The sequence below is a fragment of the Palaemon carinicauda genome, chromosome 18, assembly GCF_036898095.1.
Source record: "Palaemon carinicauda isolate YSFRI2023 chromosome 18, ASM3689809v2, whole genome shotgun sequence".
NCBI classification, from domain to species: domain Eukaryota; kingdom Metazoa; phylum Arthropoda; class Malacostraca; order Decapoda; family Palaemonidae; genus Palaemon; species Palaemon carinicauda.
The window spans coordinates 32,175,190-32,191,998 of NC_090742.1; the positions used below are offsets into that span (position 1 = coordinate 32,175,190).

At 40.0% G+C, this 16,809-nt stretch overlaps 1 protein-coding gene across 1 annotated transcript in view; it reads left to right on the top strand.

The window, feature by feature from the left end:
* The window catches only part of LOC137657749 (protein KRI1 homolog), a 216,275-nt gene that overhangs the window by 155,449 nt on the left and 44,017 nt on the right, over positions 1-16,809 (top strand). The window contains exon 10 of the mRNA XM_068392221.1: positions 10,848-10,948. Within this exon, the coding sequence (XP_068248322.1) occupies positions 10,848-10,948 (101 nt within the window). The remainder of the gene's footprint in view (positions 1-10,847; positions 10,949-16,809) is intronic.

Genomic DNA, 16,809 nt, shown 5'->3' on the forward strand with positions numbered 1-16,809 from the left:
GAAGGGTCAAATCATCCCAACAGAGTGGACCCTTCACAAGAATGTATGCAACAGACTATGGGCCTTGTGGGGCCAGCCCACCATAGATCTGTTCGCAACCTCGATGACCAAGAGGCTCCCAATTTATTGTTCACCGATTCCGGACCCAGCAGCAGTTCACATAGATGCCTTTCTTCTGGATTGGTCCCATCTAGACCTTTATGCGTTCCCCCCGTTCAAGATTGTCAACAGAGTACTGCAGAAGTTCGCCTCTCACGAAGGGACAAGGTTGACGTTGGTTGCTCCCCTCTGGCCCGCGAGAGAATGGTTCACCGAGGTACTGCAATGGCTAGTAGACGTTCCCAGAACACTTCCTCTAAGAGTGGACCTTCTGCGTCAGCCGCATGTAAAGAAGGTACACCCAAGCCTCCACGCTCTTCGTCTGACTGCCTTCAGACTATCGAAAGACTCTCAAGAGCTAGAGGCTTTTCGAAGGAGGCAGCCAGAGCGATTGCTAGAGCTAGGAGGACATCCACTCTCAAAGTCTACCAGTCGAAGTGGGAAGTCTTCCGAAGCTGGTGCAAGTCTAAATCAGTATCCTCAACCAGTACCTCTGTAACTCAGATAGCTGACTTCCTCTTATACCTAAGGAAGGAAAGATCCCTTTCAGCTCCCACGATCAAGGGTTACAGAAGCATGTTGGCAGCAGTCTTCCGTCACAGAGGCTTAGATCTTTCCAACAACAAAGATCTACAGGACCTCCTTAAGTCTTTTGAGACCTCGAAGGAGCGTCGGTTGGCCACTCCAGGTTGGAACTTAGACGTGGTACTAAGATTCCTTATGTCAGCAAGGTTCGAACCACTTCAATCAGCCTCTTTTAAAGATCTCACTTTGAAAACTCTTTTCCTCGTCTGCTTAGCAACAGCTAAAAGAGTCAGTGAGATACACGCCTTCAGCAGGAACATTGGATTTACATCTGAAACGGCTACATGTTCCTTACAGCTTGGTTTTTTAGCCAAAAACGAACTTCCTTCTCGTCCTTGGCCCAAATCGTTCGATATTCCAAGCCTTGCTAATTTGGTTGGAAATGAACAAGAAAGAGTACTATGCCCGGTAAGAGCTCTTAAGTACTATTTGAGACGTACTAAGCCATTACGTGGACAATCAGAAGCTTTATGGTGCGCCATTAAGAAACCTTCTTTACCAATGTCGAAGAATGCAGTTTCTTATTATATCAGACTTTTGATTCGAGAAGCTCATTCCCATCTGAATGAGGAGGACCATGCTTTGCTGAAGGTAAGGACACATGAAGTTAGAGCTGTCGCAACTTCAGTGGCCTTCAAACAAAACAGATCTCTGCAGAATGTAATGGATGCAACCTATTGGAGAAGCAAGTCAGTGTTCGCATCATTTTACCTTAAAGATGTCCAGTCTCTTTACGAGAACTGCTACACCCTGGGACCATTCGTAGCAGCGAGTGCAGTAGTGAGTGAGGGCTCAACCACTACATTCCCCTAATCCCATAACCTTTTTAATCTTTCTCTTGAAATGCTTTTTATTGTTGTTTTTGGGTTGTCCGGAAGGCTAAGAAGCCTTTCGCATCCTGGTTGATTTGGCGGGTGGTCAAATTCTTTCTTGAGAAGCGCCTAGATTAGAGGTTTGGATGAGGTTCTTTAGTATGGGTTGCAACCCTTGATACTTCAGCTCCTAGGAGTCGCTCAGCATCCTATGAGGATCGCGAGGCTCAGTAAGGAAGACGTACTTAAAAAAGGCAGAGTAATTGTTCAAGTCGACTTCCTTACCAGGTACTTATTAATTTTATGTTTGTTATTTTGAATAACTGCTAAAATGAAATACGAAATACTTAGCTCTTAATGTTAACATATATGCTGGTCTCTACCCACCCCCCTGGGTGTGAATCAGCTATATGATCACCGGGTAAGTTTAATATTGAAAAATGTTATTTTCATTAGTAAAATAAATTTTTGAATGTACTTACCCGGTGATCATAAATTAAAGGACCCACCCTTCCTCCCCAATAGAGACCCAGTGGGCCGAGGAGAAAATTGGTTCTGTGTTGACATGGAGTACTTGAGTACCTGCTCGACAGATGGCGCTGTTGATGTACACCCCCACCTGTATAGCGATCGCTGGCGTATTTCGTCCTTAGGTTTTTCTGTCGGGCAGCAGAGCTGACAGCTATATGATCACCGGGTAAGTATATTCAAAAATTTATTTTACTAATGAAAATAACATATTTTTTACTTTAATATTCTCACATTCTAATATTTGTGCCTGTTTTATAGTTTAGTACTGTATGCATTAAGTTAAAGGGAAGGTTTTAAAAGTCTACATGTTGTAACCTATCATATTTTTTTTGTTTAAAATTTACATTTACGTACGTAAAACAATCTCTCTCTCTCTCTCTCTCTCTCTCTCTCTCTCTCTCTCTCTCTCTCTCTCTCTCTCTCTCTCTCTCTCTCTCTCTCTCTCTCTCTCGTAAATTGTTTTCCTGCTTTGCTACGTACAGTATGTACTGTATGATTTTATATAGATACGGTAAATTATATTTGTACTAATAACATATTTTGTAAATGCTTTTACTGTAAATATCATTATTTATCACTTTCATCATGCGCGTTAAATGCCTTCTTTGTTCTGAGCATGGTTGTTTACTGAGCGTACAGTACTTTATGACGCCGTCGTTTCAGGCGGCGTCCTAAAGAAAAACATTTCATTTGGAAGTCCTAAGAAAAATAAAGTAAAACATTGGTAATAAAAAAATCAACATACTGTATAATCAATATAATCGATGCAAAAACTAACCTATACATATATGTGTACACTAAATGAGTTTGTTTCTTCATTATGATCAGAGATGAACGTAAACAAAACATTGGTTGCCATTTTTTATCGTGCTTTTTAGGTGTTTAGGAAACGCATGATATAAAATCGCCTTTAATATTTGTGCCTGTTTTAGTTTAGGGTGCTGTAGTACATGCATTAAGTGTTCTGTACATTAAAGGGTAGTTTGTTAACAGTACTACGTACAAGGGAAGGTTTTAAAAGTCCGAATATACATGTTAAATAAATAGGTAAATATGATGTCACTACTTCGCGGAATTTCACCTATCGCGGCCGGGTCTGGAACCTATCTACTGCGATAAACGAGGGTTCACTGTATATCCAGCAAGAGGTTTTAGTGGGTCCAAAAGTTACATAAATTCCTTTCTACTTTAAATGATAAAATGCAGTGTATATAATACAATCAAGCCTCGTTATTCACGATAGGTTACAGACACAGGCGCGATAAGCGAATTTTCGTGAATAGATACTACACTAGGGTGTGTTAACTCCTAACCCAAAAAGTCACTGCCATTGCCACAGGCTGGTACCCGAGCTGATGATTAACATAGTAAATACTGCCCAATATTGTTTTAATTTGGTTTCTACAACAGTTTACAATCATATGTACAGTGTATAGTATATTTGCACACATGTACTGGACACAGTAAGGTTACAGTACAGTATTGTGCTAAGGTAAAGTTTACCTAGTTGTCATCATCCCCTTATTTTCCCACTTTTATGGGAAAAAATGCAGACAAAGAAGACGACAGTATCACTAGATAAGAACAACTTCAGTTTTACAGAACAGTTAGGGGATGATGACGACTAGGTAAACTTTACCTTAGCACAATACTTTACTGTAACCTTACTGTATCCAATACATGGGTGCAAATGTACTGTACACTGTACATATGATTATAAAGTTGTATAATCCAGTAGTCATATGCTTATCTAGTGATACTGTACAGTAACCTAATACTCACTGTTACTGTAGTGTATATTACTGTAATTTATGTACAGTAATATTACTACAGCACAGCTTAACTGTACTTTCTGTAAGTGTTTGGTGTTTTCGTTCAAGACTTAGCCTACGCCGCTACTCTAGAAGCGTGATGCAACTTCTTACGTGTTGCCTCTTGAGCAGTATGTTATCTATACTTTCGTAAACAGAAATACAGCTTATTTTATAAACTAAAAACTTAAATATCTTGATAATAATCGTTTATTTTGAATAACTAAAAAAAGCTGTGCATTCGATTACTTTTCAGCAGCCGATTCTCTCTCTCTCTCTCTCTCTCTCTCTCTCTCTCTCTCTCTCTCTCTCTCTCTCTCTCTCTCTCTCTCTCATATTCGATTTCGTTTCGGAAGCATTGTTGCATTCTAGAAAATTATGATTATTTAGATAGTTGATTGAGCTATAATAAAACATTTTTGTACTTTTGGTTTAAATTTCGGGTGTATTTTATCAGTCTAAGTATTTAGGGTGCCGTGATCAGATCACCTGAAATAGGTGCAGAATCTATTCAATAACACCAGTGCCGTGTCAACATTTGTACACAGTGTTGAACATATCCAACATCTAAGTGAAACCAAACAAATTAATTTCACATTATTGAGTGGCATTTAATAAATGTATTAATATATGTATATTTCTGGGTCGACCTGTGACGGCCGGTGAAAAAGTCCTTCTTTGTACTTTTTCTGATATAAATCTTCCAAATATACCAGAGAAAATTAAAAGCATGGAATGCAGAGGTTACAACCCTCGCGCGAGCATCTTGTTGGTGTCGTATATCTAACAAGGGCGTTTGTAAAACACTATTCACAGGCTGTCTTCCATTTAGATAATCCCTTCATCAAAGGGGGAGGGCCGTGACAGGCCCTAGAGAATACAGTTGGGTTACCCTACCGACACCTACCACTCGCGCTCACCAGGTCATCCTTCTGATTTTGGACTTGCAAACAAGTTGAGTTTTTTGGGCACAGTGTTTTTTCGAAGAGTTTTTCGTTATTTCAACATGACTGACGTTGCTACTTCACCCTTACCAATGTTAAGTACCATAGTTTGTTTTGGCAGCTTTTGGCAGTACCCGGCATTTGTTCTGTTTCCAATATGGTGGTTTTTAGTTTTGGAAGCGATTGTCCTGCCGAGGTATCGGCAGCCATTTTGGGTTATGTTCGCTTCGGTAAATTTTCTAGTTATTTTTGCCCATCTGGTACTCTGTCATCTAGGTGATATCACTTACGTTTTATGGCCTTTTTGTGTTATCATTAATTATTATTAGTTTTTACTATGGTATTTATTTGCTTGCAAGTCCAATTTGGACCTACGAAGAATAGCGATTTAAAGAATAGCGATTTAAAGAATAGCGGTTTAAAGTATAGTGATTTAAAGTTTAGCGATTTAGTCTGTTAGTTTGTACTCGCCTCAGAGGGTTCGATTTAGACTATATCCTTGTTTATTTGTTACGTTGTCGTTATTCTTCGTTCTTGGTTATTACAATTTCTTACAGGTTAAAAATATATATATACCAGGATGTTCATATATGTAGGCTAGATTCCTTCTCACGATACATTGATATATTTTGTTTTTGGTTATGAAAATGAAAAACAAAAGAATGTATCTGCGTCTTCTTTATCCTCAGAATTACGATAAAAGATTTCCAGAGCCTTTCTATTTTCCTTAAAATAGAAACCTTGTCAGTTGGATTTCCAAAGAACAACCAGGTAATCTCGAAGAAGTTTCCCTCTTGTTCCTACGGAAATGCAAACTTTGAATCCTTATAGTCGAAGTCGACAATTTCCCTGCAGGGGGCAGGAAGCCCTAAGTTAGTTCCAAACTTAGCGGATATGACAAATAACGGTAATGTCATATATATAAAGGTCCAGGAGACCATATAAGGAACTCATTCAAAGTAAAGGCACGTGTACAAACCCACAGATGTAGTACTTTCAAGTTAATTCTCTGGTAAGCTTCCATCAGGACGACATGGCTGAGCCCAAAAAACGGATTTTGAGCAAAGCGAAAAATCTGGTTTTGGGTGAGATAGCCATGTCGTCCTGATGGACCCACCCTTCTTCCAAAAAAAAACCTATGTAATGGAAAAACCCCACCTGTAACTACTCTATCTGCGGCTATTCCTGCTTAAATGCAACAAGGAATAGTGGGCCGTAGTAGTACAGTGATAACGGCTCCCCTTCGTTCGCCACTCTTCCCCCTCAAAGAGTAAAATCTATGTGTCATATCAAAGAATACAGTACGTCCCCTGATATTATGGGATACTGTATCCTTAAAGATATATTAAGGATAGTCGTGCCAGGAGTTAGAATTCTGGAGACCTATGGTTAATTCTCTGGGAGTATCACTGTAGCAAAATATCCCTTAGAAAGCTACCTTAATTCACCTTCCATCAGGACGACATGGCTATCTTACCCAAAAATATATTTTTCCCTTTGCTCAAAATCCGTTTTTTTAACCACAGTAAATGGATACGCACTGTAAAGAGAGAGCTGGGACCAGCTGGATGTAGAGATAGGTAGTGGTGCGCAGTGCTCCCAGTGTTAAGGAGCGAGGGCTATTTGAAATTATCGCCCAGTTTGAATTTTATCGCAGTTTTTATGAGAATTTTTATTTAATATGTATTGCATTTTTCTTGGCAATCCTAATGCTGTTTACAACTATTAGAAATTAAATTCTTAATGTTGGGTAACAATCATCACAAAGAATTTTTTTTTTTTCATTTTTCCTTTCTATATGGCCGCGAAAAACTGAAACCACGAAGCAAAAAACTGCGATTTATGAGGTCTGACTGTATCACCTTACATTACTGTACTCACTTTCTAAATGTAGTTGTACTTAAAGCCCAAAGGAGAAACCTACAACATTGTGGCTCATTATGTGCATAAACAGTCAACAGAGTTTGGACATTGAATACACCTACAGTTTGACTACCACTGAAATTTTTTGTCACATTGTGGTCCTTTGTTTCTAGGGACGAGTAGGTGAAACACTGTTCATGGAAAATTGGTGTCATTATATGAAAAAGGCAATTAACCTATTATGTGAAAATGTCTGTGAGGGATAAGAATAAAACACAAAAGAATAAAAGTACCTGTCTTGTTTTTTTTCTCAGTATAACACATAGGAGTCTAGATTACTCCTTTCACAAGGATTGTGGTTTTTTTTTATTGTAAATACACTGAGACCACTAACCGTGACAGGTTCACTGTCTTTTTGTTTCTTTTACCAGCTAGAGAAAAACGTGTTCCCTGCTGGGTGCAGGGCACTGTTACTCTGTAATACAAAGAAAGCAGTCATGTGACAATTGAGATGGAGAAGAGCACTAAAAGAAAACTATAGTTAACCAAATAATTTACCATTGGATAAATTTGGAATAATTTGTATTTTTGCTAACTATTGTTTTTTTTTTTTCAAAGTGGGCTCTGAAGAGCCAGTGGTCTCAGACATCCGACCAACCTGCAACTCTGCTGTTGGTGCCCTAGGAGATTGTGACAAGTCTCCATGGTGGCTGAGAGAGAACCTGTATTGGGAACCTCCCTTCAGGTTTCTCCCCCAAAGTATCATCTATTCTTGGATGCTTCTAGCCAAGGGTGGGGCACTCACCTAGGAAGGGAGCAGATCTTGGGTCTATGTCACAGAAGGACAAGACCTTTTACATCAACTATTTGGAGATGAAAGCTGTGCCTCTATCATTACTCCAGTTCTCAGAAATTCACATAGGTCACTCCGTGGTGCTGATGAGTGACAACTCCACGTCAGTGACCTGTGTCTCCAGACAAGGATGCAGAGCCTCTCTCCTTCTCTGCCAACTAGCAATAGAGATTCACAAGTGGGCAAAAACCAATACAATATCCCTGACGGCGAGGTTTATCTCCGGGAAGAGGAACTTCATTGCGGACCATCTGAGTTGACCAGGGATGAAAGTTGGTCCTGAATGCTCTTTGCTTCCTCTAGTGGCGAAGAGGCTTGTGACTTTGTTTGGTTCCCATCTCTGGACATCTTCGTCATTCACTGAACAACAACGACCCGGTGTAATGCTCCCCTGTCCTGGACCCAGAAGCAACAAGGGAAGATGCCTTCCAACACCCATGGGACCGGCTGGACTTTTACACATCTCCACTGTTCTGTCTGAATCGTCAGGTCTTGAACAGAGTCCGAACATCACAAGAGATCAGACTAACGCTAGTAGCCCCAAGGTAGCCAACAGTGAAGTGGTATCCAGACCTGCTGGAACTCCTCACGAACATTACAAAAGAACTTCCAGAATGGCCACTCACACGTAAGAAAGTTCCACAAAACAATGCACTGCTTATTGCTTCATGGCCGGAGACTATCCAGTAACTTCTCTGAAAGAGACTTTTTATGGACCAACTGCGAAACAGCTTTGTGGATACCTGCGAAAGTCGTCTGCGGCAGGCTACCAAGCCAAATGGAAAATCTTCCCTGATTGGTATCATATGGGGAATATTGTTCCACTTAAGCCCACTATTCCCTGCTTGCTGACATGTTAGCATTCCAAAGGAACAAGAAATCCCTTTGTTATTCTGGTAAAGGCCTACTGCAAAGTCCCTTTGTTTACTGTGGTGAAGGGCTACTGCTCTGCCTTGAGCCAGGTTTTCAAACGGAAAGTGCTTAATCTCTTTTCATAGAAACTTTCCGCTCTCATTAAGAGCTTTAACAGACTTGTCCTCCGCGAGAACTCAAACCCTCTTCCTGGGATGTGACAAAGTGTCTTAGGTCCTTGAAAAAAGCCCCCTTTGAACCCTTGCTTAAAGCCTTGGATAGGGATTTTACCCAGAAGACTGTCTTTCTCCTTACCTTAGCTTCAGCTAAGAGAGTAAGCAAACTACATGCTCTATCTCACCTAATGTCACATTCCATAGGGTAGAAAGAGCTAATTTTATTTTTTGCTCCTGAGTTTGTTGCCAAGATATAAAATCCATGTGAGAATGACATCAGATTCGACTCTTTCACGATACTGTCTTTCAAAGAGGTAATTGATTACCTGGATGATCTTTTACTCTTCCCCAGAAGGGCAGTTTATAAATATTTGAAAAGATCAGCCTATCTTAGACCTAAGATTTTCTAATTTGTTTGTGAGCACAGGTTACTCCAAAAAGGTGTCCAAGAACACATGATATTCGTGGTCTTGCTGCAACCCTAGCATTCTGCAAGAACCATCAAGTATCCCAAGTCCTCAGAGCCAGTGACTTGAAGAGAGAAAACTTTGACAGATCACTACCCAATAGATTTTACACACAGATCCTTGGACACTTTTTCTTTAGGCCTAATTGTTACAGCTCAATAAATAGTCTAACCTAAAACTCTTATTGGACACCTAACTGTTTTTATCAAAGGCATCAGTTATTATTATTATTATTATTATTATTATTGTTATTATTATTTTTATTATCATAATTATTATTATTACTTGCTAGGCTACAACCCTAGTTGGAAAAGCAGTATGCTATAAGCCCAGGGGCCTCAACAGGGAAAATAACCCAGTGAAGAAAGGAAACAAAAGGAAAATAGAATATTTTAAGAACAGTAACAACATTGAAATAAATATTTCCTATATAAGCAATAAAAACTTTAACAAAACAAGAAGAGAAATTAGATAGAATAGTATTCCCGAGTGTACCCTCAAGCAAGAGAACTCTAAGCCAAGACAGTGAAAGACCATGGTACGGAGGCTATGGCACTACCCAAGCCTAGAGAACATTGGTTTGATTTTGGAGTGTCCTTCTAGAAGAGCTGCGTACTATAGCTGAAGAGTCTCTTCTACCCTTACCAAGAGGAAAGTAGCCTCTGAACAATTACAGTGCAATAGTTATCCCCTCGGGTAAAGAGGAATTGTTTGGTAATATCAGTGTTGTCAGGTGTATGAGGACAGAAGAGACCAGAGTATTATTCTCTTCATTATAAGGGTATGAAATTTTGATCAGGTGTGGGTGTGATCATAAATGGACCTTAGTCTCTCGCTTGGAATAAACCCTAATGCAAGTAAAATTAACATGTTTTTTTCCAGTTATAATTGAATATATTTGATATACATTAATCTGACACTTAATGTTCATATGGCTTCACCTCCATCTTAGACTGGACATAAAGGATTGAACATTACAGGCCTGCCTCTTTATGAGCTGGCCAAACAGTCCCTTAATAATCCACTTTTAAGTTTTGCTCATACTTATCAGAGAGAGAATGAATACTTCTCAGTGGAGACTTCCCCACCCAGGGAATATTCCCATTTAAATGGCTCAGAAGTTTGTATCCATGTAGGAATAAACTACAAATTTTTAAAAAAAAATTGTATTTTTCTTATCTATATAAACTTCAGTCATTTAATCAAAGGTCTCACCTCAACTGCACCGCATGTCTTTGACCAGAAGTGAATAAAGTAAGTCATTGAGCAGTGCAGTTGCCTAGCAACATATGATGTAATCAAATCCTTTTTCTTGTTAATTGTCTGGTCATAGAAACAAGACTAGGAGTAACCCTGTTAAATGACATAGGTTTCTATAGCTAGGAAAAACACAGTTTAAAATAAATTGTAGATTTTTATTATTGCATAGGTACTCAAGTAGCACCTCTTTTTAGCTGGACTGGCTCTCATTCCTAAGTGTAAATTTTTGGTAGCTATATAAATAATAAGTAAGATTAATTGAAATGATAAATATTTTCAAAATGAAATTATTACATTATTGTACTTATTTATATTCATAAAATTTCCATTCTCTACCTCCTAATTTAGTAAGGAAGGAAGCAAAGGTGATTTTCACTGGGCCCTTCTAGCAATCTTCTGCCAGTAAGAAGGCGAATCTAAAGGAATTGGATATTTACCTGGGCAATTGGGTATTTTCATTTTTTCTGTTCTGCCAACTGTAAGTGTTGCTTGAAGGTTACAGCTACATGAATGTGAAGCAAGTATGGAAATAATTTATTTTATTCTGAAAGTCCTTATTGGTTTTATAACAATGCTACTGTATATCTTTCCCAGAATATTATGACAACTGGAGTCAATCCAACAATGCAGCTGATGAATCCAATTATGAAGAGGCTGAGGGTGATGACTGTGGAGAGTATTATGAAGATTTTAATGTGAGTGTTGTCTTTCACATGTTGTACTTTTGTTACCTATTTGTTGATTTGATTGATACTGTAGAGTGTTTTTGTTTTATTACAGTACATGCAGTGATCTCGTATTCAGAACGATGTTTCATGAATTCTGTCATACTACTAATTGGATTACACTGCCTTTCAGTATTTTATTTTCTTTATCTAAATGCACGTGTAAATTCATACAACATACTTTTAAATTAAAGGGAGTATTGTAAATAAATATTGTTACTTCAATCAGGCATAATACCAATATCCAGTCTTATCATATATAGCATATGCAAAAGAAGTAGACCTGGGCTTTATTACAAGCAATGGGATAAATAAGAGGCCAGTTCATGTTTGTCGTGTCCTACCAGGACACACTGGTACTGTACTCACTATTTTCAAAGGGAGATTTTATTTGAATTTTGGAGAAATGTAGACTTAGTGCATTATTTCTATGCATTATTTCTATGAATCTCCTTTGATGTTCATATTGCTTCTTCTCCAGTAGCCCAGTTTAATTGATAGTTGCCCATGAGATTTTGGAATTTTCCAATTTTTTTTGCTTTAATAATTACATACCCTTAACAAAGGAATAGAGTCCTCTGGCAGTAAGTCATAGGAAGCCCATGTTTCAACATAGATAAGTATAATTTTCATCTATCTTTGCTAACCAGACACGATTGCATTAGCACTAAAGGCACTCTTGAGATTGTGTACATATTGGGTCTTAAGATGTTTTCTCCTTTTTTAATTATTGCTGGAAATTATTTCTGGAGGATCATGGTCTGCATTCCCAATGTGTATCAAGTCATGGGCAATTCTCAGTGATTTTGAATCGTTATGAAGAGTGCATTTCACTCACGGTACCACTCATGGAAAAATATATTTCAATGGCTGCCTATCAAGATAACAGTTCTAGCACAAGAGTAACTTTTTGTTAGTTCAGGGGAGAGTCAGGGAAGACTTGTTAATTATATTGGAGTAACGGCAATATTGACACGGGACAGAGCTTAGCTGATATACTGTTGAAGCGTGCCAGGACACAACTCCTGCATGCATTCAGCCTAGTTCATGACGTTTACTAAACGGATTGAAACTACTGTACTCCTGTGTGATTGACTATTTGTGCCTTTAAGTGCACTCAGTCTAGGCACATAGTCAGCTGACTTTGTACAAACTGCCAGTCGAAAGGAAGTGGGCCTGCTACCCTTCCTTTTCTCTTTTTGGATGATTAATCCTTTATGACCAATGAATAGGAGTTTCATGTAAGTCTTTGCTGCTATTTCTCTCCCTGTGGGAGAGACAGTGTTGCCCAATCCTTCACTGAGAATGAAGGAAGAGACAGTGAGATTAGATGCTACTTTGCTTTTACCTTAGCCATTTGGAATTGGGCACATCATGGGGAGTACTACCACATGATAACAATCTTGAGCTCTTAGGGGAGCACCATCTTACCTGTTTATGTGCCCATTACAGCAATACTAGGCATTAGCATGTTACTAGGAGTTTGCACTCTAATCAAGAGACTGCCATCTCACTTGTTTGTGATTGGACACCACAACCTTAACTACTCAACATCAGTCGCTCACCATCTTGCCTTTTTAAGATTAATTGCACACCATCTCACCTCCTCATGATCGATCATGCACTATCTCACCTGCTTCCCTGAGCACCCTCCTATTGGCCCATCTGCTTTAGCCTACTCATTTTTATTTTATCGTCTTATAGAGGGAGATGCACCTATCTAATTGCACTTGTTCTTTTTACTTAGAAACTTAGAGCATTCACATACTTGTGTACCCCTATCTATTTGCACACAAGCTTGCGTACCAAATGACACAAAAGCATCTGATCGCAATTATTTCCCCAAGCGGAGCAGACTCATCGATTCTTGATGTCACACATCTTCACACTTAAGTGCACTCAGCAGAGGCTCAAGGTCTCTAGGTTGGGATCCATTTACTTTTTGCATTCGCCCTTCTAGAAATCTACGCTCATCTGATATGAGCTCATATTCGCCTATTCTGATTCAGTTGGATGGCTGCCAAGAAGGCAGAATCCAAATATTCATTTTTATAGATCTGGGGCTTGATCAGGAAGGTCTGCAGGATTGATAAAGTCCCCAGATCTTCAATTAAAGGTAGGAAGGCAACTACAGAGCAATTGTGCCATGCTTTACAGTGTTTAAAGCAACGATTTGAACTCCCTTGGTCTAAGCTGACCAAGGAGGTATTCAACAAAGTCTATACAGTATATTTATTTTCACTAGCTATATCTCTGTAATTTTACAACAGTAATTGCAATGATATCTAAAGAGACATTGGGTGTAAGCTGCTATCTGTCCTTTTTCCCTGGTACCGATTGAGCAAGACTCGAAACTTCTCCTACTTTGGTGCCTATACAAGAAGAATTTGTTTCCGGAATCTCTCTGAGAGTGGGTGCTACTTTGGATTTCCTTTTTACAGACGCATCAAAGAGAGGGTCAGAGGCCCCTCTCATAGACCATCTGACATCAGGACAATGGTAATACGAGGACAAATTTCCTCACATCAGTTTTCTGGAGTTGAAGGCAGCTTACCTAGCACTTCAGCATTTTCATCCCCTTCTGGTAGGTCACTCAATTGCACTGATGAACGACAATACAACTATGGTGTGTTACGTCAACAAGAAAGGCAGCACAGCATCATGGACTCTGCCATACAGCAGTGCTGATGCACAAATGGACAGTTCACAATGTAGTGGTCCTCTCAGCTCAGGTCATTTCTAGGAGGAAGAATGTCATACTGGACATTTTGAGTTGGAACGGTCAAATAGTTGGGTCAGAATGGTCTTTACATTTCCAAGCAGCGATAAAGCTTCTGACTTTATAGAGTTCCCTGACAATAGACATGTTGCTGCCAATCTACTACTCACGACTGCCAAGACCAGGAGAAGCATTCGAAAATGTGTTTCAGCATCCATGAGACGGCCTTGATGGCTTTGCTTTTTGAGCTCAGCCATGTCGTCCTGATGGAAGGTTCCTTTAGGCAGCTTTCTTAAGGGATATTTGGCTACAGTGATACTCCCAGAGAATTGACCACAGGTCTCCAGAATTCTAACTCCTGGCGCAACTATCCTTAATATAACTCTTAAGGATATCGCATAATGTCAGGGGATGTATTTCTTGATACGACACATAGCAATCTTCACCCTGAATAGAGTTTTCTCTTTGAGGGGGAAGATTGGCGAAATTGAAGGGGAGCCGTTATCAAGGTTAACCGGTGGATCCCCTCCCGGTACCACCCCGGCGAACAATCCTTTTGTAGTAGCGAATTAAGCACTGTGTTTCTCCGAATCGCTCTCGGTGTTGTTACTATTATAAAGGATTGTTGCAATACAATCTCCAGCATCTTCATCCTCTGGAAAGTTGAGTATTTAATCTTTCCGGTGTATAATTTTTGGCTCCCTTCTCACAGTTAAATTAGCATAATTTAGATGTGTTTAGTGGAGCAGAGTCATCACCGGAGGCGGCCATTTTGGACCGCTGTCGTACACCATAAATGCTTTATTTAGTTAGTAGTACGACGTTCCTGGTATTTAGCTATAATGAATTCTAGCTATTTAGGCAAATTATACTAGTGAAGATAAGATTTACACATGTAATATTTCCCCTTCTGTTAAAACGTTTCGATAGTATACGTTAGGGCCTCGGTGATATAGCGTAGCTGAGATCACGACTTGGGTTAGGCTAGCTTAAAGCGTTTTAGTATACTTTAGTAACGTTATCCCCGTTTATCCTCGTATCGTTTTATTAATTCAATTGGAGATAGAACATCTAGAATTACTATCATAATTCGATACTCGTCTCTTTTAGAGATATAAGGATCCCTCTGAGTGCCGCCATTAGGCGGCAGCCCTATCTTTCGTCTTGCCATAGAGTAGTGTACTTCGGCTTGACTGAGATAGTGTTTCTGTCCATCCTCTTTGCCGGTGAGTATCCCGGCTTTGAAATACGACGGTATTTCAGAGTATTCAGTCTTGTTGCCGGCAACATTACCGATGGGGGGATTAGTCATTCCCCTGCCGGTTACACCGTTGCCGGCATAGGAAGCCCGGCTTCCCTAGTCCACAACCGAAAGTGGTAGTACAATTGCTGCCATCTTTCTCCCTTGCGGACTAGAAGACGTCTTATATCCGGCAATGTCTTAGGCTAAGGAATCTTTATTCCTCTGCCGCCAAAGACGGCACCGGCAAGGAAACTATGTTTCCTTGATTTGCAGCCGAAAGCAGGAGGCATACCTGCCGCCTTCTTTCTATGCAAAATATAAGACCCTTTCCCTTCCCCCTTCTGTCCTTTAGTGACGGCCTAGCCGTCACGACTCCTGTGGCCGGTATTCTACAATTACCCCGCTTGCCGGGCTGATTACGATGCCGGCCGGGCTCCTACAAAGCAGTTAGATTGCCGCTTCGACCTTCCCCCTAATGGAGGCAAGGTTCCGGGAAAGGTTGTGCTGGCTATGACGGCTGCCGGTGGGAGACCCATTACAACTTTGAGTAGTCTCCAGTCCTCCCTTGGACTGCCATCCACAAACCCTGTCACCGGCAGTGCAGCTGGCAACAGATATTGTGGCTGGATGGAAGCTAGAATTGATGCATTCTCTCCCGTTCCATTTGAATCCTCATTCTGGAAAGAAGGCAGTAGAGACAGTAGTCCCTACACCCCTAATTATTGTACTAAACTATAATAATACGGTAGTCCTTCTCTCCATTCTTTCCCTCTCTCTGTCGGCTAGTGCCGCCAGGTACTAGCCTAGCCCGGTAGTATACCGGCAGAACTATAGTATAAGATTATACAGTAGCCAGTATTCCTGCAGTATAGCAAATACAGCAGTTGGTAAACTACAGTATATAACATACAGTAGTATGATTTTCCAACATACTTTGTGTATCCTTTCACAGTCCATTGTTGAGACCATTAAGTAAATGTTGAGGTGAAGCATTCCTTCAACATTCTGATGTATCCTAGATCATCGGAACACACATTTTTACCCTACAGTATTAATATTTAACTTGTGGGGAGTTAGTATTAGTATACACTGACTTCAGCTCTAAGTACTAGAGCTATTCCACCCTATATTTCCCTAATAAGGAAATTTAAAATATTAATATTGAGGGAGGTCACAGCAATTGCCTGGACAGGAAACACAGATACTTGTCTTTCCTATTTCCTTTCTAGCTTACTATCCTAAGCTATAATTATAATAGTAATGCTTACTATTTAATACATGTGAATATATGTATCAGTATGATAAATTACCCCATACTCATTTCACTCTTTCCTTCCTTAGAGGAGGAGGGCAAGGTGAAGTGTGCAGTCCTGTTCTGCAACCACAAAAGTAGGGCCTTTTGTAGCCACAAGATGTGCAGGTCTCATGCTCCCCGCTGCATCGTATTTGGATCCCTGAAGTACTGGAACCTGTATTTTAAGCATATATTGTATCAATAATATAAACAACCTAGTACTCATTCACCCTTTTCTCCCTTACAGGAGGAGCCAATGGCGAAGTGTACAGTGGTGTTCTGCAACCACAAGAATAAGAACTTTTGTGGGCATACAATGTACAGGTCTTATGCCCCTGCCACATCATATCTGGATCCCTGAGGTTCTGGGACCCGAAAGGTCACTCCAATTGCTTGACCTTGCGGACCGACGGCTTTGTAAAAGACATCCCTGACACTACGGAGTCAAGGGATACAGCTAGGGAAACCCAATAAAGGTGAGTATGAGGCTTCCAGAAGAACTTTTAGGGACCTTACCTACCTAACAAATCTTTGAAGTGCCTACTGTTCCCTAAGGCTCAATCGAATACGTTTGT